This window comes from Cygnus olor, chromosome 1 (genome assembly GCF_009769625.2).
Source record: "Cygnus olor isolate bCygOlo1 chromosome 1, bCygOlo1.pri.v2, whole genome shotgun sequence".
NCBI lineage: Eukaryota > Metazoa > Chordata > Aves > Anseriformes > Anatidae > Cygnus > Cygnus olor.
Window position 1 is genome coordinate 59,795,090 of NC_049169.1, and position 27,368 is coordinate 59,822,457.

At 39.8% G+C, this 27,368-nt stretch overlaps 1 protein-coding gene across 2 annotated transcripts; it reads right to left on the reverse strand.

The window, feature by feature from the left end:
* Positions 1–1,703: 1,703 nt before the first annotated feature.
* DRAM1 (DNA damage regulated autophagy modulator 1) lies at positions 1,704–25,974 on the reverse strand. 2 transcript variants are annotated; one of them, XM_040560764.1, is made up of 7 exons: positions 25,461–25,953; positions 16,247–16,314; positions 14,873–15,015; positions 11,352–11,529; positions 10,224–10,282; positions 8,168–8,260; positions 1,704–3,109 (listed from the first exon to the last, which is right to left on the reverse strand). In XM_040560764.1, the coding sequence occupies exons 1-7, from the start codon at positions 25,616–25,618 to the stop codon at positions 3,065–3,067; spliced, it is 744 nt and encodes a 247-aa protein (XP_040416698.1). In that variant the 5' UTR covers positions 25,619–25,953; the 3' UTR covers positions 1,704–3,064. The 2 variants fall into 2 exon arrangements, with proteins under 2 accessions (XP_040416698.1, XP_040416709.1); XM_040560775.1 differs by lacking the exon at positions 8,168–8,260 and having other exon boundaries at positions 25,461–25,974.
* Positions 25,975–27,368: the final 1,394 nt, after the last annotated feature.

Below are 27,368 nucleotides of genomic sequence, written 5' to 3' on the forward strand. Positions count from 1 at the left end.
ACTGTGTAAGATGTATGTCTGGGAACTGCTGTGACAAACCAGTTCCATCTGAGGGAAGCTGGTGGAAGCCTTAGCAAAAGTCTCTGAAAACTTTTTGACAGGAGATCACAAATCTCCTTGAAGAGCCTTGGCAGCTGTCCACCTGGAAATAATATGAGCTGTGTGAAAAATATCTTTTCAGAGCTTCAAGGTAAAAGTGAAAAGAGAAAAAGACTCACTTTTAATTCAGAGTGTTAAGCAGGGAAGAGTTCTGGAAGAGAACTGAGGTTAAAAATTTAGATTAGACATTAGGAAGAAATACTTCACTCAGAGGGTGGTGAGGCACTGGCATAGGCTGCCCAGAGAAGCTGTGGATGCCCCATCCCTGGAGGTGTTCAAGGCCAGGCTGGATGGGGCCTTGGGCAACCTGGCCTGGTGTGAGGTGTCCCTGCCCATGGCGGGGGGGGGTGGAACTAGGTGATCTTTAAGGTCCCTTCCAACCCAAACCTTTCTATGATTAGCTGTATTAACCTGTGGATATCATTTGAGTGTAACAGTTTAAATAGCATTATTTAACAAGAGTCATCCACAGCTAAAATGATACAACTTGATAGAAGAAAATTTTTTGAATTGCTTGCAACATGTCAGCTTACACAGGAACTGAAAAAATACTTAAGATCTTGAATGAAAAGATGCCTGGAGCCAGAGAATAATCAAAGAGTGTTCAATAGCTGTTCACTGCACAAATGAAAAGGTGACTATCCATTGTCTGCAACTGCATGTTCATGTATGTTGACGTTTTTTGGCCTAATGAATTAAATGAGCAAATTCTTGGTGATGCATTCTTTTGGTCATGACTGTAACTCATATAATAATGTAGCATGACAAAGCTCAGTAAAATGGGAAGGATTTCTTTAAGCTACATTAGTTCTTTATAACTGAATTAACAGATTGATTTTAGCAAACAGGATTATTTTTATTTATCCATCTACTCTGAAAAAAATGGTTTGTTTGTTTTATCTTTAGGATACTGTAAACACTGTAAAGTTGACAGGCTGGGTAAGACTATTTTGAGGAGGACGGGGTACTAAGAGATTAAGTGTGAACTCATTTCAGAAGCCATGATTTGGGTATGATTTAATATTTTCTTCAGCGTTTGCTCCCTCAGTGCCGTAAAACACTTGTTTGTAGTGATTCATTGTAGTGATTGTAGTGAACATTGTAGTGATTGTAGTGAACATTGTAGTGATTCTTGCTTGAATCGGAACAGGACAAATAATTGTTTTCTTATGTGAGTGTACATGGATTCACTGTAAAAACACACTAAATATTAGTTAAGGCTGAACTTCAGGTTAACATGATTTCTTTTACCATGTAAAGAGTTTTGTAAGTTGATGAGCTGAAAACTGATATCATTTGAAATAACAACTTCAGGCTTCTTATACTTTATTTTTATTGTATTGTATTGTATTGCTCTTCATCTCTTTATTCCTAGCTTTCTCAAACTAAAGTATTTCTTAGCATGGCCTTCAAAATAACACGATGTCAGTTTTTATGGTTGGTATACATTTTCTTGTGAGCACTTCTGTAAGGAATGTGTGTTCCTTGCAGGACACAATCAGCAAGACATAAGTCTTACATCTAGCCTACAACAGATTTTATTTTCAACATGATCATAACCATAAACTTCTGCAGGATTACGTGAATAATGCAGAAAGCAAATCTGCCAGTAGAAAACATTTTTACTATTTTTATTTGGAGAACACATAAAGAAAACATGGACTCTTCAAGTTGTGAAACAGCTGAATTTAGTACAGTTTAAAATACACATTAAAGGAAATACCAACAGCAGACCAGTCTCAAGACATCACTTTCCAAAAGAAACATTTCTTTTATCTCATGGAAAATTAGCAACTCACAATCATGCATGTTTCTGCATTAAACTGTAATACACCATGGCAAATTTGATTTTCACAGAACTTGATTGATAGGCAAGTGGTTAATGCATTAAACGGAGGTAGTGAATCAGTCCATAAAAGACCATTTTGCCTCCAGGTACTTGTAACATATGACTTCTCAGTTACAGTTTCATTACAGAAGTGCATTTATAGCAGTAACTATGCTATACTTTAACCACAGAAGCTGTCCAGGCTTCTTTTTTCTTTTTTTTTTTCTCTATATAATACATGTATAACTGAATACCTGAAAACTACTGGTGTCTCTTCTCGTTTTCCATTCACTCTCAGTGACTTTTTGGAGACCTCTTCGTTCCATCATTGTGGGTTAAAACACAGACTTGAAAACTTCTGCTCTGTATTAACCAGATGGCAGTAAGACTTCTCTTTAGTAGATCCTGCATAAATATAAATTTCCTTTCTATTCCACAACAGTTTTAAGCTTCCCATGGTCAGCAATGCACAACAGGGAAAAAAGGGAGTAGACTTTTACAACATATATTGCAGCGATGATTTGAAAACATTTTTCAAGCAGTAGTTTAATCTTCTAGGATTTGTATTTGGATAGCATCCACAATCACAAACTCGTAGCATAGTATTCCAACCCACTAACTGCAAATCTCAAGTCTTGAAACAAAGATGCCCGCTTCTGCTCACATCTTCCTCCACAGTTCTTGCAACTTAAGAGCCGAAATTCAGTTTTAGTGTTGTCTAATGTTTTAGACATTCCAAACTATTTGCAGATTGTACTTTCTCAAGTTTAAAACTAATGTTACTTAGCAGACTATAACAAATGAATATATATATCTATATATGGCTATGTCCAAAAGGGAAGAGCTGGGAAGGTCCACATTTTTTAATGACCTTGAAGTGCTGCTATAGATTACCTCTATCGCAGTATTTTTAATATATGAAACAGTATTAAAATTACAAAATTTTGAAAAAAAAAAAAAGAGCAGGAATATTGCTGCTAGTATTTAAAATGTTTTGGTAGATGCTGTTATAGTTGTTGCAGAATTAATGGCATGGTTTCTTTATAAAATTTAAAATCCTTGTCCCTCTGCAACATTTTCCATAAGTAAAAAGAAACCTAGAACATTCTTCAACATAAAATATAATTTTCTTCTCTATCAGGAGTCTTCATGTATTTCTGTTGATATCCTTATTGAAACTCTCTAAAAGAAAAATAAAACAAGATCAGCTTAAGATAAATTAAGTTCTGAGATACACAAGGAGTACAAAGAGATGTAACAACAACAAAAAAATTCTAAGTGAAATACATACTGTGAGAAACTTTGAAAAATAAGAAAGGATTATTTTTCTTTTAAAAATAGGTGTTTGGTTTTCTGTGAGCACTGATTAAATGAAAAAGATGATAGAATCTAAAAAATCTTTGTCATAGTGAAAAACTGAGATAAGATTTCATTTTATAGCATGTAAATTAAAATGTATGCATTTCCTATTTAGTTTAGTTCTATTGTTTTCTCTTATTTATTACATTCATAGTATTTATATACAGTTTTACTTTTAATGTTGAACAGTTTGAGTTGTGTGATTTGAAGCAAACCTATTAACTAATTCAGTTATTCTAAGTACTATAGTATTGTCTGCCAATATGTATCTCCAAGGTAAGAGTTTGGTGATAAAACAGATACCATCAGATATGTAGTCATTGAAGTGTGAAGGGCTGGCAGTAAATACAACAAAAGACAAATAGTAAATTCAATGATGCATTCAAGTCTGAAAGGTAGTTGAATATTTGTGTTAGTTTTGGAAGGCAATTACAGGCTTTTAAGATAATTCACTGTACAATTTTGAATTTTTTTTTTTTTTTTTCCTGCAGAATCTACCTTTCATTTTAATATTGGTCACCCCTTCAGTCATGGTCTGTCTACTCAGTATTATTAGTCAAAAGTAAATGCATGCAAAGATGTTAGATATCAGCTAGCAAAATATGTGAACTCTGAGTCCTTAGTTGAAAACTGATTCCTGTATATGCTCATGAAGGTTATATACAGATCATACATGTATTAACTACTCCCCTGCTGAGCAAGCATATGAGCACTTGCTTCTAAGAATCACAGAATCACAGAATCGTCTAGGTTGGAAGAGACCTCCAAGATCATCTAGTCCAACCTCTGTCCTAACACTAACAAAACCTCCACTAAACCATATCACTAAGGACTACATCTAAACGTCTTTTAAAGACCTCCAGGGATGGCGACTCAACCACTTCCCTGGGCAGCCCATTCCAATGCCTAACAACCCTTTCAGTAAAGAAGTTCTTCCTAATATCCAACCTAAACCTCCCCTGGCGCAACTTGAGCCCATTCCCCCTCGTCCTGTCACCAGGCACGTGGGAGAACAGACCAACCCCCACCTCTCTACAGCCTCCTTTAAGGTACCTATAGAGAGCGATGAGGTCTCCCCTGAGCCTCCTCTTCTCCAGGCTAAACAACCCCAGCTCCCTCAGCCGCTCCTCGTAAGACTTGTTCTCCAGACCCCACACCAGCTTTGTCGCCCTTCTCTGGACTCTCTTGAGCACCTCCATGTCCTTCTTGTAGCGAGGGGCCCAAAACTGAACACAGTACTCGAGGTGCGGCCTCACCAGAGCCGAGTACAGGGGGACAATCACCTCCCTAGACCTGCTGGCCATGCTGCTTCTTATACAAGCCAGGATGCTGTTGGCCTTCTTGGCCATCTGAGCACACTGCTGGCTCATATTCAGCTGCCTATCAACCAGTACTCCCAGGTCCTTCTCGGCCAGGCAGCTTTCCAACCACTCATCTCCCAGCCTGTAGCGCTGCTTGGGGTTGTTGCGCCCCAGGTGCAGGACCCAGCACTTGGCCTTGTTGAACTTCATACAGTTGACCTCAGCCCATCGGTCCAGCCTATCCAGATCCTCCTGCAGAGCCTTCCTTCCCTCGGGCAGATCAACACACGCACCTAACTTGGTGTCATCTGCAAACTTACTGAGGGTGCACTCGATCCCCTCGTCCAGGTCATCGATAAAGATATTAAAGAGGACTGACCCCAGCACTGAGCCCTGGGGGACTCCACTAGTAACCGGCCTCCAACTGGATTTGACTCCATTCACCACAACTCTTTGGGCCCGGCCATCTAGCCAGTTTTTAACCCAACGAAGCGTACGCCAGTCCAAGCCGCGAGCAGCCAGTTTCTTGAGGAGAATGTTGTGGGAAACAGTGTCAAAAGCCTTACTGAAGTCAAGGTAGATCACATCCACAGCCTTCCCCTCATCCACCAGGCGCGTCACTTGGTCATAGAAGGAGATCAGGTTCGTCAAGCAGGACCTACCTTTCATAAACCCATGCTGACTGGGCCTGATCACCTGGTTGCCCTTCAAGTGCCTCGTGACGACATTCAAGATAATCTGCTCCATGAGCTTCCCTGGCACTGAAGTCAAACTAACAGGCCTATAGTTCCCCGGGTCTACCCTCCGGCCCTTCTTGTAGATGGGCGTCACATTTGCTAGCCGCCAGTCGACTGGGACCTCTCCTGATAGCCAAGACTGCCAATAAATGATGGAAAGCGGCTTGGCTAGCTCCTCTGCCAGTTCTCTCAGTACCCTCGGGTGGATCCCATCCGGCCACATCGACTTGCGTACATCCAAGTGCTGTAGCAGGTCACCAACCATTTCCTCGTGGATAGTGAGGGCCACATCCTGCTCCCCATACCCTTCCACCAGCTCAGGGTACCGGGTATCCAGAGAACAACTGGTCTTGCCGCTAAAGGCTGAAGCAAAGAAGGCATTGAGTACCTCAGCCTTTTCCTCATCTTTCGTAACTAAGTTTCCCCCCGCATCCAGTAAAGGATGGAGATTCTCCTTAGTCCTCCTTTTTGTGTTGATGTATTTGTAAAAACTTTTTTTGTTATCTTTAACGGCAGTAGCCAGATTGAGCTCCAGATGAGCTTTGGCCTTTCTAATTTTATCCCTGCACAGCCTCGCAACATCCTTATAGTCCTCTTGAGTAGCCCGCCCTCTTTTCCAAAGATTATAAACCCTCCTTTTTCTCCTAAGCTCGAGCCACAACTCTCTGTTCAGCCAGGCCGGTCTAGTTCCGCGCTGGCTCGTCTTTGGGCACGTGGGGACAGACCGCTCCTGAGCCATTAAGATTTCCTTCTTGAAGAGTGCCCAGCCTTCCTGGACTCCTCTGCCCTTCAGAACCTCCTCCCAAGGGACTCTGCCAACCAGTGTCCTGAACAGCTCAAAGTCAGCCCTCCGGAAGTCCAAGACAGCGGTTTTACTGGTCCCCTTCCTGACTTCACCAAGAATAGAGAACTGAACCATTTCGTGGTCACTCTGCCCAAGACAGCTCTCGACCACCACATCTCCCACCAGTCCGTCACAGTTTGTGAACAGAAGGTCTAGCGGGGCACCTCCCCTGGTAGGCTCACTGACCAGCTGCGTCAGGAAGCTATCTTCCGCGCTCTCCAGAAACCTCTTAGACTGCTTTCTCTGGGCTGTGTTGTGCTTCCAGGATATGTCTGGGAAGTTGAAGTCCCCCACAAGAACAAGCGCTGACGATTTCGCGGCTTCTGCCAGCTGCCTTTAGAACTCCTCATCCATCTCCTCATCCTGGTTCGGCGGTCTATAACAGACCCCCACCAGGATGCTTGCCTTGTTGGCCTTCCCGCTGATCTTAACCCACAGAGACTCAACCTTATCATTCCCAGCCTCAAGTTCCTCAACATCAAAACACTCTCTAATATAGAGAGCCACACCACCACCCCTTCTGTGCTGCCTGTCCCTTCTGAAGAGCCGATAGCCAGGCATTGCAGCATTCCAGTCATGAGAGTGGTCCCACCACGTTTCTGTGATGGCAACCAAGTCATAGCCTTCCTGCTGCACGATGGCTTCCAGCTCCTCTTGTTTGTTATCCATGCTGCGTGCATTAGTGTAGATGCACTTCAGTCGGGCCATTGCCTTCTCCCCTGGCCTTAAGAAGAAGCAAGTATGCTAATTACAAAGTTTTATGTGATCTCATGTCAAGTTTCAGTTGTATGACAGAGGACTTAAGGAGCTCTCACTGTTCTCCCTCTCTCCCGACCTCCATCCATTCTGGCTATGGTTTCCAGAAATTTATCACAGCACCAGTTGGCTCACATATCTGATCCAAATTAGTTCTACAGTTATGCAAATGCTTGGATCGATAGTTTTTGTCTTTCAGCGACTTGTGTGAGGCAATGGTATTTGTGAAAGACCTACATATTGGGTATGATATCCACTCTGATTACAAATGAGTTAATTCATCTTTGTAGTTATGGTACTAAGCAGCATTCCTCAGTCTTTGCTACTTTAAGCCTTCTCCTTGAGTCTTGCAAAGATGCAACCAGGTTTTGGGGAAAACAAATATCCATAAGTCTGAGAAGGGTATAGAGGCCTTGATCTTCCTAACACACCCGGGAGATTTTGTCCTCAAATCCTCGTAAGGCACTTATAAGCAACGTTTTTTTGATTTTTTTACAAGTTCTTTTGCCGAAGTCTCACACATTTATATTTTTAGCATTTTGTATCCCTGCACTGAGCCAAAAACCCATGAAAATCTGCAGCCAGAACGTAGTAGGTAAACAAATACGTGAGGAGGGAAAGCTTAAGAAACTAAGTTTAAGTCATATAAAAGTATTTTCTTTTTAACTAAGCTAACATTTTCTCTTCCTTAAAGTCAGATTTGATGCATCAACAGAAATCAAACTATCTGTAACACTGCTCCAGCTACCCAAAATAGAAGGTTTTCATGTTAATACTTTTCAAAAAGAATTTGATATTCTTCACATTGTGAGGGAACACATATGAAAATGTGTAATTTTTTGAAAGAAAGGACACAGCTTTAGTTGAAATACAGTGCATTACCATATAAAATCCCTTGGGTAGAAAGAAATGCAGTTTTAGCTGCAGCATTTATTTTGGTATTATAACATTTTTAAAGGGCCTCTTTCTAGAGAAATGGTGTTAAATAAATAAAAGATACTCATTTATTGGATCATTTTCCAGACCAAACACCTATTAAACTGATTTGTAACACTGATTTTTATGTTTTAAAACATAGAGGAAAACATATTCTTTAGGTAGACAGAAGTCAGTTCTTTGACTGATAATTTTTTTTTTGTATACCTTTGGCATTTTTAGCTCAGATAAAGAATAATAATTTTCTATTGCATTTATTGTTACAGAATTCATAGTTTTCAGTCTGCTAAAATATGCTGATACCAACCTGAAAATCTCTAATGAACGTTAAAAAAAAGAAGATAAAACCAAAGGCCACTGTCCATTCCCAGATCGCACTCATGAAATGATAAGTATAATCCTGATGGGATGAGACATAAAATAAATTTTCAGGAAAACAAACAAACAAACAAACAGAACAGATAAACAAAAATGCTACAAAAATAGGCATAAGAGCTTAGGGCTCTGAGGCTCTGAAAAAGTTGATCCTTAAAAGACAACCTATGAGTTGAGAAAGGAATCCATATGCTTCAGATCATGAATGTTTTGGGGAGACGTGTGCCAAGCTTATATAATAGCATTCTGGTCTCTTGTTTAGAAGTTCCAACTCCACAATAATTTAACAGTAAAATTCAAACATGTAAAGACATTCAAATATATACAGCCTATATTACTAGAACGTCAAGGAAAAAATAAAAGCAATAACAAAACTAACGATCTTATAAGCAACATATACTCAGTAAAATTAAGTATGTTTTTTCCCTGACAGAATTCATTGCATTTGTTTTACAAAATGAATAACTAACATTGTCACAAAATGCTATGCTGTTGTATTTCAAAGGGAAATGAAATATGATTTCTTAGGTAAAATCACTCATAGTTAGGTCAAGTCTTTATAAGGATTTTTTTTTTTTGAATGAGTAAACAGAGAACAGTTTCCTTCTATAAATTCAACAAACATACTGAGACTTATGACTTATCATCACAATACCATGTTGTATAAAAGTTAATACAGATTCAGTTTTAACAGACGGTAAATATATTTATCAAGGCTGTATACATCCCGGGAAGCAATGTCTTGTGCACCACTATGAAAAACAGTACAAGGAAACTACAATTAGCACTAGATCAAAACATAGCTTGAATATAATCTTCACCTGAAAAATATTATGTTCTTATGTGAAGGATATCAAAGTGCCGATATTCTTAAACTTTTTACTCAGAGTCACTGAGTTCAGTAATACTATCCCTTACAATAAATTCTCACATTGTTTTTAAATGGATGGCCACCTTATATGACAGTTCCTGACAAGACTTTTGTTTTTAAGTAGACCATCATAGAAAGACCTATGTAACATGACACAAACAGAATGAAAAGTGTTTCTTTACATGCCATCAACAAATATGACAAATTTTTCAGTAAAAATAATTTTTAATCCTTGTGTCTCAAGGAAAAAAAAGCAAACAAACAAAACCCCCAAACAAACAAACAAACAAAAAAAAAAGAGGTATATATTACTAAGATCATCTAACTTGTGAAGAGTTATCTCACAGATGCCTTACCACTCTTTGGTTGAAGTACATTTACCAAGTTTGCTTTTATTAAACTTTTCAAGCAGACTAAATGCTCTGTGTTACTTAACTTGATTTTTGGAAAACTCCATGTGGCAAAGTTTGTACCAAAATAAAATTTGCCTTTTAAAAACCATCATTCTGAGAAGACTGAAATTAATTAAAATACTTGATACTCACTTTAGTATGCTTTAGCTTAAACCCCCAGTGTTTACCGCAGTAGTAAAAATTAATTAATAAGGAACGGTGGAAAAAGCTGAGAAAAACAGTGTAGTAAAAAAAACTCAGAAACTTCAGAATCAAATTGTTCCACCTTTGTTCCATGCGTGAAGTTCATCTTCAAGAATTGTGACCACAAAAGGAAGTAGAACAACTCATTTCCAGAAAGTTTGTTTTTTTACACTTTGTTCTACTGGTAAGTTTCAAGTGCCTCGTTAAAATGAAAGTCTAACTCTCTTAAGATGTACCCATCCATGAATTTAACAAGCCACAGACAGTTTTTTAATGAAGAAATAACTGTAAACTAGTTTTCTGCAAATCAGTGACCTTCTGTTCTCAATAATGTACTATTTAAAGTCTCTGATGTGTTAGTAATGCTATACACTTCTAGTAAAGCATAACAGCATACCCCAAATAATACAATACTGGATGTCTCTGATGTATTAGTAATGCTATACACTTTTAGATAAGCATAACAGCATACCCCAAATAATAAAATACCAGGTAAGTTGGCTACCTAATGGGATTTTTACCTTTTCACCTGGAGTCCAATCAATTTTCGTCATCGAAATTTTTGAAGCAAATACAATCACTGATGAAAAAAACAGTGTAAAGGAAACTACAAAAGTTTAATGAGTAATAATGAAAATGCCTACTTTTAAAAGACATCTCAATTTCCCCCTTCTCTAACACAAAAGATCCTGAACAACCAGAATATCGCATCAAAGTATTAAGAAGACAAGTAAATGAAATATATTATTTAAAGAGAACTGATAGCAATCCAAACATATTTCTGAATAAAGGTTTCTGGGGGCTCTTCCAAGTACAGAGGGTAAGGGTAGACGTTCCAAAGCTCAGATCACTTTCATGACCGAGGACTATGGCAGCAGAGCCCTGCATTGTTGGAAGGGGAATGAGGTTGGTTTCCATTGGTCCACAATGGGTCCTTTGATATATTTGTATAATTTTCTCTCAAGACTGTGGTCCTCTTTAAAAGCCTCTTCACAGCTGCTGAAATCAAAAGCAGACTGTAGCTGAATGGCTTATATAATGATCTGTTGCAATCATTTTTTGACACTGGCCGATCACCTAGAGTCCAATAAAATCAGTGGGATGACCCTAATTTCAGCAAGATGTGGTAAAAGCCAGTGTGTTGAGTGTTTATCTAGGGGAGGCATCGAATGAAGCCAAGCACCAACAAACATGATCCAAAGCATCTACTTAGGCTTAAAAGGAAATCTTGTATATGTCAACTGTATTTTGTATTTCTGTGAATTAGGTTCACTTCAGAAGTGGTGCCCCCTTTTTGCAGGCCTTCTCCATACCCTCCCTAAAATGAAGGAAGCTGGGAAGTTGGTCTGGCTGACTTTCTGATGTTCCTTCCTTTCTGAATTATCATATAATACCACAAAGAACACCAGGGCATTAGATTTAAATATACTGCTGAAAGAAGAGTTACAGCTTTTTAGAATGACCCTGAAGCTCATCTTTATGCTATTAATACTGTTTTGACACGATATATGCATTATAATGGCAGAAATATTAGAGGGTCCTAAGCAAAGACTGAAACCTCATTTCATCCTTTATCAGCAATGGTTTAACTTAAAAGGAAGATCAAGAAGCCATAAAGGGAAAACTGTGAGATGCACTGTAAAGGATACTGGGAATGAAGGCAATGCATGATATTACAGATATGGCCATCCTTATGTGACACACAAAGTAAGTGTTCCATTGTGGACAGGACTTGTAAGAGATTATAGATTGAAGCGTTATGTATACAACACCAGAGCCAAATGCCACCAAAGCTCCTATGTCATGGACGCTGGGAACAGACAGCTCCTGGAAGGAGATTCAACACAATGGTTAGCTGTTACTATTCATACAGTGGTAGGTGTCAGTGAGCCCTGAGAAGATGCTCAGCACGTAGAAGCAGCAGGAAACCTTCTAACAGTCCCTTCTAACAGTCTACACAGGGAAGATGAAAGAAAAAGGAGAAAGAGTAGCTCAGAGAGGTAAATTAACCTTGGCCAAAGCCACCAGGTAAAAGCTAAAACACAGAAAAGCATAGGTCAGTTTTAATGCTCTTCAACAGTCAGTCATTTTCACCTACTGTTTTCACAAGCAGGACCAGGCTTGTGTTTTTCTTAAGAGGCTCCTGTACTTCCTTTTTCCCTTTGCTCTGCCAAAGATTTTAATCCTTCTGTGTTGAAAGTTGAATCTGCATTTGTGTGGCCATACAATAACTAACTAGTGGTCATTTTTCATAGCAACTGATCTAAACTGTGACCACTGCAGCTCTGTCCCTGCCCTCCACTGGTCAGCCACAAGACTCAAGGAAATGAGTCAGCAGAAAATTAGTTATATATTTAAGGGGGGAAAAAAAGTGTTACCTAAAATAAGTTCTTGATATGAAGGTCTTCCACTGTCAGTCACTTGAATTATTCAGCCCTCCAACTCTTTCCCACATCACCAGTCACTTTTATACAACTTCCACAACATGTGAAAGAGTGTTTAAAATTCCAGTATCACTACATGTGGCCTATATTTTTTAAAACCCTAACTATGGAAGATTCTCTCCTTTAAAACGCACACAGGTAAAATATCTGGTAACAAAATAGATGAAGATTCCCAAGAAATTGTATTCTAAATGTTTCAAAAAAATATGAATTCTAAGTTATGACACCCTGGAATCCAGTATCAGACAGATAAATTAGCTTTAAAGCTCTACTCTGTCACCAGAACATAGCAAAATATGTGCTATGATCTGACCTACTGCAGTTCTATTTTAATGATTCATGAAAACATGTCTATATTCTCTCATTATGTATTTTGATATCTTTTCTGTCAGGAAGCCACTGATTTCTTTTTCTTTTAATGGTGATTATATTCTCATGCTCTATTTTATTTTTTTCCCGTGCTTTTCTTTCTCATTATTCCCCTCTATCTCTCTGTGATGTATTGAGTTCTGACAGATTTTAAAGCATGTTTCTCACAAAGGTATTTCAGTAGCCTCTCATCTATACTTGCATTTTCTTTTCTTCTGTTCCATTTTTTGCCTTCCATGCAGAACTGACAGCATTTGGTACGGAAAGCATTAAGTAAGCTTAACTGCTGGCTTTTGCATTCAGCCCTGTATACAATATAGAGAATTTTTCTAAGAGAGCTCTCACTCTTGCTCCTATCAAACTGCCAAAGCTTCCCTAAAAAACAAAACAACAAAAAAAAAACCACATTACACATAACGCCTACAGAACCATGGGAAATCTCACTACCTCTCACTACCCTGTGGTAAGCCTCCAAAGCTTCCTAGTCAAAGATGGGGAAATCTCTCCTTAATCATGTGTAATGTCTAACTGGCAAAAGCAAACCTGCTGAGACCTGGGTTTATGCTTTGCCTTATTCATGAAGGCCTACGGGGCTTTTCCTTCTATATCCAATTATCTTCTCAAAGCTGTCCCTCCACTGTCTTTTATTCCTACCTTTCAAGCATTGTATTATTTAAACCAGAGAACAAACACCTCATTCATGATCATTACTTAATTTCTCAGAAACTCTGTTGCTTTTAGAGAACCCACTCCTAGAGTTTTCTACCACGCATATTCTCATTTTTGTAAAGTGTTCAGAGAGCAATAACACCAAAACCCCATACTGCCTATCGTACTGCACCTTGAAGCAAAAGCTTGAAAAAATTTCCCTTATAACTAATTATGTTACTTAAAATATTAATCACAAGTAGCGTTAGATTAGTGTTAGTAAATGCAAACCTTAAATATTTCCAGTAATATTTCACACTGGAGTCTTTTTAACAACCTAGATATTTTGCTAGGGGAGAGAGAAAATGAAGTGATGCCCAACAACGTCAGTCGGCTTTACTAAAGTACTCAGGTATGAAGCTAGCTCACCTGCTGGGTAAAAATAAGCATTAAGAAACAACCAAATTGTACACAGGAATATGAATTTCCTGCATGATGCACTGCTAGAGAGACTGGGCTGAATGTTAAAGAAAACTTCAAATTCCAACTTTTCTTTTATCTTCTGACCTGAAGCAACCATCTGACCTTGACCAAGACTCACAGCCTATTCATGTCTCAGTTCTTGTGCTGGTAAGTGGGCTCACTATACAGTTAGAAGACCTAAGACTTGCAAGCCACCATTTCTAATTTCATGGGCAATTAAGCATGCTCAGATATTTGCTAGATTAAATCCTTAGCTAGATAGGATCCTTACTGTGTTCTGAACCTTTCCTACAAGCTGCACCTAACATGCAAAGTAAGATCAAAGCAAGAGAAGGAGAAATTAAGAGGCAAACAGGCAATGACAGCCAATAAAGATTAGGTAAGAAGTAATGCTATTACTCTCAGTGAACCTCTTTTGAAACTTTAGGATCAAGATCTCTACTTCCTTGACCCTCCCAAATTATTTTGTGTGCCATATTTGTCTTTTCCTAATTGAAGCTGAGTGTATTTTAGTCAAGCAACACTGTCCCCTGTCATCTGACTTCTTTTGTGCCACATATAAATCTAACCAGTAAGAGTACAGATATTTAAAAGTAGAATAGTATGCAATGCCTGTAGAGTTTGCTATCCACACACAATGCTTGGAGGTAAAACTAGAAACAGCAAGATACCAGTCTAAGATAGAAAGGTTTTTGTCTGAAAATACCACACAAATGACCTGCAAAATTGTATTGGCTGCTGAAGCCCTGACAATCTTTATTTTCAATTTCTCCGTATATTGTCAGGTCACCATAAGGCAGAACAGTCTTTACCAAAATGTTCCCCAAAGTAGACCATTCTTCAAAAGAAATAATTCATCTCTTTCCACAGATTTCAAGGCAGTATCTCAAACTACCTGCCAAGTAAACTTCATTTGATTCTCAGATGAAGAATTTATGATATTAAGCTGTTTTCTAGTACAGACATGTTACAAAATAAGCAAAACCCCTTACTGACATAGCTAAACAAGCAAAAAATAAATTAAAAAAAAATAAGATTAAAAATTTAATTTACAGGGATAAACCAAATCTGTCATTTTAAAGCTATTGAAAATGTCAGAACTAAGGAAGACATTCTTACTCCATTTGCCAAGTATCCACACTGAGATAACATTAACCATTCTATTTGATTTTTTAACTGCTAAAACAATTTTAGTTTTATTTATGATATAAGATTTATAATCATACCTGAAAAGTTGCAACTATGCCCATTCCAGTACAACCCATCAATCCAATGCATAACGAGAACATGTTGCACGAAGACCTAATAAAGTGCGATGACTCATTTTGCTTCTTTATTATTAAATATCTGATATACATTGTAATTACACCTGAAAAAAAAGTATTTTTTCAGTGTTCACATATCACTTACATTTCAATACCTTGCATTGTAACACATTTACATACAGAATGAAATTATAAGCATAATGCAATAAATAATACTGCCTTAATTTTGGATCTTCACATCTTAAACTCCACATTGCTGCGAATCAGTTCAAGAAAAAACTATTTTAAATACCATATTAAATACCAGGCACTGGCATTCCACATCGGGAACAGCTGTTACAGGCAAAAGTGGGAGAATTCAATCTGCTCTGATATACACTCTTGTACCAGAACTACATCACTTTAATAATTGACACCCTGAAGAATGAATATATTTCTGCAGTATGTAAACAGAAAAAAATGTAACTAGCTTTGTATTCAGAAAATATTCAAAAAGCTTTTGGCCAATTCTGGCTATTCTTTAGTATAACAGAGGCCCCAAACCACTACTCATAGATTTTATTGCAGCCCACATGACCTCAACATGCAGTTCACTCCTGACAAAAACCTCTACTGAATTTTAAGATCGTAGTTCATCAGGATATAACAAGCAGTAAACTGGATTCCATGAAAAAAAAAACAATACTGTAATTCAGATTGATAACACAAAACATGGTTTCATTCTATCTACAGCTGGAAAAATAAATCATGTAACTTTGTTCAGGTACTGAGATGTTACATGCAATGCAACCAGACAGTGTGACTGAAACATTCTTTGAAAAGGTAAGATATGGGATTTTAATTTGCATGAAGGCCTTCACAGCCTCTATATATACCATTACAGAGCTTTTCATCCTCCATCCCCTAGAAGCGAATGGGAAGTCCCAAACCTCCTCATTCAAGGTCAGCAAAAATTTAGTGGAGTAGGCATCTTCACAGAGGAAGCCAAGTGTTGCTTCAATACTGTTTTACCTTGCTGCAGCATTCTTTAACCAAATGTCTCCCTATATCAAAGATAAAGTCGGTGCACACTAATTATGCCATCTTTCTTCCTCTTTTTATTTCCAGTTACGTTGACTACTTTGCACTGATGAGATGCTCTTGAGAGACAGAAGAGCCTCCAAGGCTGTGCTTCCCCAAGCACCTGGCCCTCTGGATATGAATTCCATCTAGCTCATATTACCACTTAAGTGTGGAGTACTTTTTCTGCAGAACATTGTGTGGACTCCAATACAGCAGACAATAATTTTTAGTTTACATTTCTTTTCTGTGTTAGGCCAAGTAATGTATACCTACCTAAAAGTGCTGAAATATTAATCATAAAGCCAAAGATACCACTCTCAGGAGGTTTAGTTCCAGTGTCACTAAAGCAAGAAGAGAAAGAAGAAATTAAAAGTTGAGATCTGTGAAACATAAATGAGACATATACATGAAACCTCAAGAGAAATGTAACTTGTGTGAACTGCTGTTATGTAAGACATTTAAATGTATAAATTGGAATGTCACCTGCTGCACGCTTAAGCTATATTTGTAGTATTGAATCTTTGTTTTAGAAAGTAATAACAATTTTAGAGCACAGTATTTGAATTGTATTCCTTCATTTTCTCTATGCAATATGCAAAGATGTGAGAGATTACAATACCGTGGTCATGAATTACATAAATGATAATATAAATGTTATTTTAGAAATAACATTTCTTTTATCCACTAAACTAACACTGTGAAATACATATCTAATGGCATTCAGTATCCTAAAATGTTAGAGAATTTACACTTACTTTCCTGATCTCATTGAAAAGACTTTACCCCAGGAGAGCAATTGTGTTCCAATGCCTAGGAACATCCCTAGGCACTGTTTAATTTTCTAATGTATGTACAGCATAAGAGGACTTTCAGCCCAAGGTATTATCTTTCACTGAAGCAAATAGCCCTCACAGGGGATAATTAGGAGTTGACTGTGCCAGACAAATGGAGCATACATAAATATATATAGGTGAAAAATGTCATATATAAAAGATGTATGTTATGTAGAAAATGGAATACCTTCATCACAGAATCCTTTTCCCTCTTTTTTCCCTACCTATTTGCAAACACCCACACAAACACCCATAGCAGAGAAGGCCCTTGCCTAGCAGGAAGGGCGTACTCCTGGGAGGATGTGGGTTCAAGTCTCCTCAAGCAGGATTCCTTTATGCTGAGAGAGAGTGAACTGTGGAAAGAAGAACACTGCAATACCATCACCTCTTTGTGTTATTTTTTCTTTTCTATGGCACAGCCAGATGAGAATATCTGAGAATATCAGGCTCTGTTTGTCAAGCCAATGGAAAACGTAGCTCACGAAGTCTTATACAACTTGGGTGTGAGCTGAGTTTTTAGTTACTCACCAGTACTAAGAGGCTGTGGGGTAACACACTCACCAGAACTAAGATGGTTGGGCATGTAAACAGAGGCACTCAAGGAACTTTACTGTCAGAAACGCAAACAGGTAAGGATTTTAGCCTGTGCCAAAGTTCAGTGGAAACTGAACAAAGACTCTGAGAATGAAACTTTATCTTAGTTATATGATGAGACAAGTAGGTACTAGCTAGAGATTTTTCACATGATTCAAGAAGATAAATCCTCTTCATTCCAACAGTGAGGTTGGATTAGATTTTAGTGCCAAACATCTGAATGGACCGCTGTGTGCAGACATGACAGGTGCTCATCCTGAATGCTGGTGCTTTAGTACCCAACAGAGAAATCTCTCTCTACATAAGAAAATGTTTTTAAAGATTTTGACAATTTTGTTAACTTCAAGCTAGAAAACTATAACCATATCAAAATATCTTTTTTTTTTTTTTTTTACAAAATCACAGTCTCTCTCAATCCCCTTATATGTCACAGAAGCATTTGTATAATCAGTTGCTAAGGTGATTTATCAAGAACGGGAGGAAGCTTAGAGTGCAGGAAGAATCCTTTTCTATGACAAACTGAAGTAAAATGAAAAAAATAAAATCTTGTATTTCGTTTTGATGTGGCTGGTTCCAAATCCTCAGACAACAAAAACTTGGGATGCCTAGGCTTTTATACAAGCTTTTACAACTCCTCAAACATTAAGAATCCCTACTGACATTTATTTTCCTGTTGCAATGCTTTCTGAAGTCTTGTTACAGCTTATACTCTGTGTTAGTCATTTCTCTTTGATAGTAGAATTGATGAAAACAATAGGGTGATTTTCATTTTTTTTTGTTTGACATTTCTGAATCCTCACTTCATTTAGCTGAGTTTTTAACCTTGAACTTCACATCTTTTCCTCATCTTTCTGGAGTGTTTTCACAAATACTGGTAAGGGCTTCATTTAAACAGTGGGCTACATGTGACAATCTTGAAGGACTTTTGCAAATCAAGAGACTACTCTATGCTAAGTACAGGATTGTGATCACTTCAAAGCTTTTGAAGGGCTTTAGGTGAGAAGAGAATGGAATCAGCACATGCAAAGAAAGCAGCCATTTGAAGTTCTTGGAACACTTCACATCATAAGAGCAATCCAAATAGCCTGAAATTGCATTGAACTCCAGTCATTTTTAAATTAAACCTGTTCTCAAGCTAAAGTTTTACAGGTGGATTTTGCTATTGTTGATTTTTAAACTCAATAACCTTTGACATTTACTTTCAAGTAATTTCATACCAAGAATATTATATCTGTGATGTATTTACAAAGTACTGTACAGGATATTTAAGGACACAATCTTTCTAATGCCATATTTTCTACTAAAAATATCCCTAAGGATAAAGGAAGACTTAGATACATTCTTAGTTTACTTCTGGCCTACTGCTTTGGAGAAAAAAGAAAAAAAAAAAAAGTATCATGTAGCAATTACTGGTTTTTAATGAAACAAAAAAGACACATACTGGACCTGGTGCTCCCCAGTGCAGACGAACTCATTACAGAGGTTAAAACTGGAGGCAGTCTCTAGGCTGCAGTGACCATGCCCTGGTTGAGTTTGTGATCTCAAGGAATATGGGCCTGGCAAAGAGCAAAGTCAGGGCCTTGAAATTCCAAAGAGCAAAATTCCAGCTGTTCAAAGACCTAGTGGACAAGATCCCCTGGAACACTGTCCTTAGGGACAAAGTTGCTGACAGAGCTGGCAACTCTTTAAAGATGTTTTTGTTAGAGAACAAGAACTCTTCATCCCCCTGCGTAAGAAAGCGAGCAGGGAGGGCAGAAAACCAGGAAGGCTGAGCAAAGATCTGATGGTCAAACTGAGGTGCAAGAAGGAAATGCGCAGGCAGCAGAAGCAGGGACATGTGGCCTGGGAAGAGTACAGGGATGCCGTCCCTATACGCAGGGATGCAATCAGGAAAGCCAAGGCACAGATGGAACTGAGCTTGGCAAGGAATAACAGATAGGGATTCTACAGGTACATTGGCCAGAAAAGAAAGGCCAAGGAGAGTGTGCTCCCTCTGATAAATGAGAAGTGAGAACTGGTAATGACAAATATGGAGAAGGCTGAGGTACTCAACAAGTTATTTGCTTCAGTCTTCACAGACATTCAGTCTTCCCAGGTCTCTCCAGTCCCTGAACCTCTAGGCAGGGGCTGGGGGAGCAAAGTCTCTCCCACTGCAAGCAAAGAGCAGGCTCGAGACCACCTGATGAAACTGAACAGGTACAAGTCTATGGGGCCCAATGCCATGCATCTCAGGATCCTGAGGGAATCACAGAAACATAGAATATCCTAAGTTGGAAGGCACCCACAAGGATCATCAATTCCAACTCTTGGGTCCCCAAAGGACCACCCAAAAATAATAATAATAATAAAAAATCAGATCATGTGTCTGAGAGCATTGTCCAAACGCTTCTTGAACTCGGTGCCGTGACCGTTGCCCTGGGAAGCCTGTTCCAGTGCCTGACCACCCTTCCGGTAACAAACCTTTCCCTAACACCCAGCCTGACCCTCCCCTGTCCCAGTTCCATGCTGTTCCCTCAGGTCCTGTCGCTGTCCCCAGAGAGCAGAGCTCAGCACCTGCCCCTCCGCTCCCCTCGTGAGGGAGCTGCAGGCCGCCATGAGGCCTCCCCTCAGTCTCCTCTTCTCCAGTCTGAACAACACAAGTGACTTCAGCTGCTTCTCATATGTCTTCCCCTCTAGACCCTTTACCACATTTGTTGCCCTCCTTTGGACAATAACAGTTTTATATCTTTCTTATACAGCGGTGCCCAGAACTGCACACAGTACTTGAGGTGAGGCCGCACCACTGCAGAGCAGAGCGGGACAATCCCTTCCCTCAGCCAGCTAGCAATGCCATGCTTGATGCACCCCAGGGTACGGTCGGCCCTCCTGGTCACCATGGCACACTGCTGGCTCATGTTCAGCTTGCTATCAACCGAAACCCCCAGATCCCTTTCTGTGTGGCAGATCTCCAGCATCTTGCCCACCCCCTCCAGCCTGTACGTATAGCCAGGGTTTCTCCTTCCCATGTGCAGAATCCAGCACTTGCTCTTATTAAACTTCATATTGTTGGTGATTGCCCAGCTCTCTTATTTGTCTAGATCTCTCTGAAAGGCCTCCTCACCTTCGACGAAGTCAACAGCTCCATCCAATTTGGTATCGTCTGAAAACCTTCAAGTCCTTCATCCAAATCATTTATGCAAACATTGAAGAAGATTGGTTCTAACTCCACTAGGGACAGGTTGCCATCCTGAAGTAACCCTGGTTACAAGAACCCTCTGGGCCTGACCCATCAGCCAAAGGATGTTATTTCTGTTCCCAGTGACACTCTGCTTATTGTCACTGGTCCCCAGTATTGGGCTGCAGCTATTGTTTACAAGATTGTGTTTTATTTATTTATTTATTTATTTATATTCAGCATGCGCCTTCAGGACTTGACAATGTAAGACTTTAGGTAGAGCTAATATATCTTAATATCTAGTATTACTGTAAAAAGTAGACAAGCTTTCGGATATGCAAGCTGTTCTTTGAGTGAATCTACATTCCATTTGCTAGGGATAGCTAGGTAGTTCTTACTTAACTAGCACGCCTGATAACTGTTTAGCATAAGAAAGCATCCTGATTTGAAAAGTGGTATGAGGAAAAAGCTGGTATGAGAAAAACATAATGCTATGAACTGAACTATTAGTGAACTGAACTAAACTATTACTCTGAACTTGCTCTTCTGGGTGAAACTGGTGTCATCCCCCTGTATACAGTGCAAATATTTACTCTACCATCCTTCAGCTTGAAACCTGGTAGGCAACTCATAGTACAGGAAACCAGTTCTCTGAGATTTCAGGAGCTTTGGATGGTAGAAAGCCATTTTGATATAATGTTTCAATGGGATTGGTATGTTCGTAAAAAGATTTAGGTTCTGTTAAATTGCTGGTTTTCAGTAGAAGTGTGTTCAGGCAGAAATTGTTTTCCTGTTTCCAATATTATTTTTCTTGCATGATTGATGTCTTCGTGTATCCTGTTTTGGCTCAGGGTCACTAACTGCACAACACCAGACACAGCAGACGTGGGATGGTAGAGTGACAGTGCTCCTGTTCCTCAGTGGGGAGGGCTGAGTTAGACATCAGCAGACCATAACTTGGGGACATAGATGGTTTAGGGCAAATAGCAATGGAAAATGTTTTGGGAGTAGGCTATGGAAGGTAAACGGTGGTGGATTCCAGCACATAGAGGGATTACACCTTTATCCAGGGCACTAATAGCCCTGACCAGCCTCTCCTAGGACCTCCACTGGAACACCTCTGCCTATGGGCCAGGAGCTCCATTTAATCTCAGAGTTGGGCTTTTGGACCCTGCTTGAACTATGCTGTAAATGCATCTGCATTCAACCCCATCTCCAGCCCCGAACTGGCTGATGGAGTTGCCAAATCTCTCTCCATCTTATTTGAAAAGTCCTGGCAGTCAGGTGAAGTCCCTGGTGACTGGAAAAAGGGATACATCACTCCCATTCTTAAAAAGAGTAGGAAGGAGGACCCAGGGAACTACAGACCAGTAAGCCTCACCTCTGTGCCTGGCAAGATCATGGAATGGATCCTCCTGGAAGCAATGTTAAGGCACATGCAAGACATGGAGGTGATCTGAAACAGCCAGCAAGGCTTCACAAAGGGCAAATTGTGCCTGACCAATCTGGTGACCTTCTACGATGGAGTGACTGCATCAATTGACAAGGGAAGACCAACCCATGGACTTCTGCAAGGCCTTTGACATGGTCCCACATGACATCCTGATCTCCAGATTGGACAGATATGGATTTGAAGGGTGGACCATTCAGTGGATAAGGAATTGGCTTGAAGGCCGCACTCAGAGAGTGGTGGTCAATGGCTCTATGCCTAGATGGAGGCTGGTAACAAGTGGTGTTCCTCAGGCATTCATCTTGGGACCGGTGCTGTTTAATATCTTTATCAATGACATAGACTGTTGGATCAAGTGCACCCTCAGCAAGTTTGCAGATGACACCAAGCTGAGTGGTGCAGTCAATACTCCAGAAGGAAGGGATGCCATCCAAAGGGACCTGGACAAGCTTGAGAAGTGGGCCAATGCGAACCTAATGAGGTTCAGTAAGTCCAAGGGCAAGGTGCTGCACCTGGGTCAGGGCAATCCCAGATGTGAGTACAGACTGGGAGAAGAACTCACTGAAAGCAGCCCTGTAGGGAAGGACTTGGGGGTTCTGGTGGATGAAAAGCTTGACATGAGCCAGCAGTGCATGCTTTCTGTAATTCTATGATTCTATGATATGAAACAAATACTTATGCTCATTTATCTTCAATGATGCATAGGCGAGCACATCATGGACAAGATGAAGAACCCAGTATGAAAATTATATCATTTGTGTCACTATTATGTGGCAGAATTCTTCTAGGTGCAATAGTCTTCTGAAGAGTTGAAAGAGGATAAAGTAAAGCAGATGGAGAACAAATATTTGGGGGCCAAAAGACTCATCATCATCATCAAATTTTCTGCATAGACATCATAAACTATTTAACACCAAACTGAAGCCTTAAATTTTTAAGGTAGGAAGATTATGTTCTGACATCAGCACAGTTTCAATGGCAAATGTTGATGTGGTCTTTCTCTCATTGTAAAAACTGTCACATGGTAAACAAATATAATTAACAAGTTACCTCAAGGCATACATAGGTTACTTGAATAATCTAAATAAGAATTAGACAAATGTTGAACTAAAATTTGTCTATATTGTTCTCCTTTGTCTAACAGGAATTTCCCCACACAAATTCAATTTCATTTCATTTAAGACATTGCACAACTGAAATCTTGCAACATTCTTCCTCTTTCTTTTTATCACTCTAAGTTTCACTAAATCACATTCTTAATCCCATGATTCATCTTCTTATGCTAAAGCAATAAACTACAACATAAGAATACAAACTATGAATATTGGCCTGAGTACACCGGAGGAATCATCATATTATTTCCAAGTGCACCTTCTATGAAGATCATATGCTTAGATCATATGTCTTTAGAACTATTAATAATTGTTCACCAGCAGTCAATGTATATCCCTAGTAAAAATGTACTAGTAAAAGGATTTCAAATAAAAAAGATTTCTTCTAAAAAAAACCTTTTTACTAGCAAATGCTCTGTTTTTTTTGTTGTTGTTTTTTGTTTTCTTTATTATTTTATTACTGACATAGTTTCATCCATCTTTTTTTTTTTTTTTTTATGGTATGTGGATATTTACAGTGATTCCTTAGTTAAAGGATAAGAATTATTATTATTTTTTTCCATTTAGATATTACCTGCACGGAGCTTCTTATTGATTAAACTATGGCAGTGGTGACACCTTCATCAGAGCTTTACAGCTGTGACTTCTCTGTTCGGTCTACAACTTTAAAAAGAATCACCCTTACAAGCAACATATGTGTGCTGTCAAAAACTTGACTGTAAGTACAGTAATTCATAAAGTAAGTCCTATTCACTCATGTTTCATTCAAGAACTTGGCATAAGCTGCAACAATAAGAAACACCATTTGTCAAATTTCTTACTACAAAACCTCAAAGTTCTTCAGAGCACAAACCATGTACTGAATGTGGACACAGTTGCATCAAACAGTTTATTTTTCTTGGATAACAAGGGATAAATTGCACTGGTTACAAGCACTTTTGTGTCAGTATGTAATCATGGAAGAGCAGAACTGTAACCACTATTGTTAAGGCAGTAGAATATTTTTGCACATACAAGAACAAGGCTTTCTAAGAGCCGAGTCCAGATACGGGCAGATAATCTTAACAAGTTTTGCTGACATAAGAATGAAGTACAGCTTTCTTTGGCTCAGTTTGAATGAAGCTCAACTATCTTGTGGGTTGCAATGTTATTTGCACCATCTCACTTGCTTATGATCATAGACCTGAACTTTCAAGCAAATTTAAGAGTATGTACAACTCAAGTTATCAGTCTTAAAAAATTATGCATGTTCATAGGTTCTGTCAAGGAATTAGGTCTAGAATTATCTGAAACGTATTTGAAAAGCTTCTTTAGATCCTTTATATATCTGAAACCATTCTTGGATTTGTGTCTCACCTTTAATCTGTTAAGAGTTAAATGTTAGCAATTTCACTATACAGATTTAAATGTTAACTAAAGCTATATAAACAATGATTTATTCAAATCTGTGCTTAAATGACTAAGGTTATAGAATAGAATAGAATAGAATAGAATAGAATAGAATAGAATAGAATAGAATAGAATAGAATAGAATAGAATGGAACAGAACAGAATAGAACAGAACAGAATAGAACAGAATAGAACACTTTAGTCCTGTTGGAAGCATCCTACAAAGATCGTAAAGTCCAACCGCCTGACCTCTTCAGGGCTAACCAAAAGTTAAAGCATATTATTGAGGGCATTGTCCAAATGCCTCTTGGACACTGACAGGCATGGGACATCAACCACCTTGCTAGGAAGCCTGCTCCAGTGTTTGACCACACTCATGGAAAAGAAAGTTTTCCTACTATCTAGTATGACTCGGTATCAGGAAAATAGGTGTTAGAAAAAAGCATGCCAGTCATCTCTTGGGTAGCCCTTTACACCCATTGTTGCTATGCCGAAATTGTAAAAATGCATGCCTGCGTGTCTCCTACAAAGCCTGTTGGAGGTCTTCAAGTCACACCATCATCTGCTGCACTTTGGCCCAATTCTGGAGTTATGCAAACAAAACCCTACATGTACACTACTTATAACTGAGTGGTCAACTTATGTTCGTACGCCCATAGCATACTTTGGCTCCAGCCAAGAACTTCAGGCCCCGTGTGACAGACGTGTTAAGACCCCAGGTTCTCTGGGGGGTGTTGAGGCATGCTGGGGGTTGGTGGGCAGCAGCACACAGAAGCCCCCCGCTCTCCCTCCCCACCTTCTCTTGGCTGCTCTCTGCAATCTGGGGTGCCAGTACGGCCGTGCCAGCGGTGCCCCCACACCCCGGGGTCTCACCACCCCAACCTCGAGGGAGCCCCCCGGCACCTGCCACACCTCAGCCCACCGCCCCTTCCTGGTCCCCTGTCCCCCTTCTCACCTGATGTAGGGGACGAGGGGCTCGACGTGTCCTGCCAGCACGGCGATCACGTAGGAGATGATGAAGGCGGCCGAGGACCAGGTGACGAGCAAAGCGGGGACGAAAGCCACGCCGGGCATAAAGCACAGCATCGCCCGCGGCTGCCCTGCCCGGGGCATCGGGGCGGGAGCAACCCAGAGTCTCACACACACACACGCACACGGGGGCACACCGAGGGCTCACGGGGCACACGCACGCACCTCCGCCCGGTTCCCACCGTCCTGCCCCACGCGTGTTTTTCCCCCGCCAGGCAGCGGCGCGGCGCTGCCGCCTTTCCCCAGTGGCGCCGGGGATCCCCCGCCCCGTTTCCCGCCGCCTTCCCTTCGCTTTCGGTTCCCGCTGAGGCAGCGCCCCGGGGGCGACGGGAGCTCCGCCCTGACCGCGGCTAACGGCGGCCAGCGGCGGCCAACGTTGGCCAACGGCGGTGGCGGCGGGGAGCGAGGGGCCCGGCCGGCCCCCTCGGCTACCGGGGGGGTGTCCGGGTTTTAACGCCCTCGGTTGGGGGTCCCTCCCCGTGTACAAAACCCGCCCGCCCTGGGCTTTCGAACACACCTTGGCTTGCGAATTTCCTGGGGGTTGGTTCTTCACACGCATTGGGGAAATAGTTTTAAGTCAAACTCACACCGCTCTGTGTTTTCGCTTTGGTTTAACCTGTCAAGTTTATTTCTGTTTGCTTTGACATTTCTTATTTGTCTGCATTTCAGACTAACATCCAAACGCACGGTCACCATTCCAAAACGAAGACAAAGCGCGCATAATGTCTGTTTTATCTCCTTGAAAATTTCCTGTGAGTTCTGCCTGCAGTAGACATTCCCTGTACTGAAAACATCATGAGTTAGAAGCCGAGTACTCTCCAAGCCTTTGAAGATGCTAGGAACCGCCAGAAATATAATAAAGGCACTTAGTGTGTAAAGACAGGAAAGTAATCACAAACTGTTCTAAGGCTGATAGTGGAGGTGTGCTATATTCAATGCCTTTTGGCAGTAGCATGTTGCTCACATTCTTAATGTGTAACTCGAGTCTAATAATTTACTGATACTTCATGATTACATTGGAGCACTTTCAAAAAAAAAAAAAAAAAAAAAAAGCCCGTCCTTTCTGTGTTGGCTAATTCTTCTGTACTACACTGAAAGACAGACATTTTAGATATAGGGACTGCAAGGACTTGGAAAAATAAATTTAAAAGATCGTATTTAAACTTTCCATAGATAATCTGGTTTAGTAATTTCAAGCGGCAGAAATTTCTGGCTGCAAGAAAGGGTTTATTTCTTTTTGAGCTAGTGATGCAAAAGTAATGGGTTGAAATTAATATTTGAGCTGCCTTAATATATACTGATTTTAAGCTTTGTGTTTGATTACCCCTCAATGACAGGTATCTTTGTTTTGTTCCTTGAAACAAAATATTCCATTCAGGCTCTGTATCCAGCCTCTTCAGTAAATAAACGGACTGCAGAAATGTGTTGACGTTAATTGTACTTATGGAATGATTTTTTTTTTCATCAATAGCATAGTATTCCATTTTGTTTCTTTGTGGAAGAAGGATAAGACTCATTTTATTTTACCTCAACAACATTTAGGTGATAACATTGGAAAAATATCACGTTTTGCAAAATCGCGTTATACTAACTATGCTTTTGTAAGTAGTAAATAACTCACTCTTGAGTGAGAGTTGAGTATTTAAATTTTTCACGACTTTTTGCAGTGCCTGGACATTATTTGGGCTGAAAGAAAAAGACACGTCTTTGGCTCAAGCTGGTAGTAATCTGCTGTATGACGATCACTAGCAAAGGCACTTTGCTGCTATGTAAACATTTATTACAGGTCATGTGATGTTTCTTTATACATTTATTGTAGGAAGTAGTCAGAATC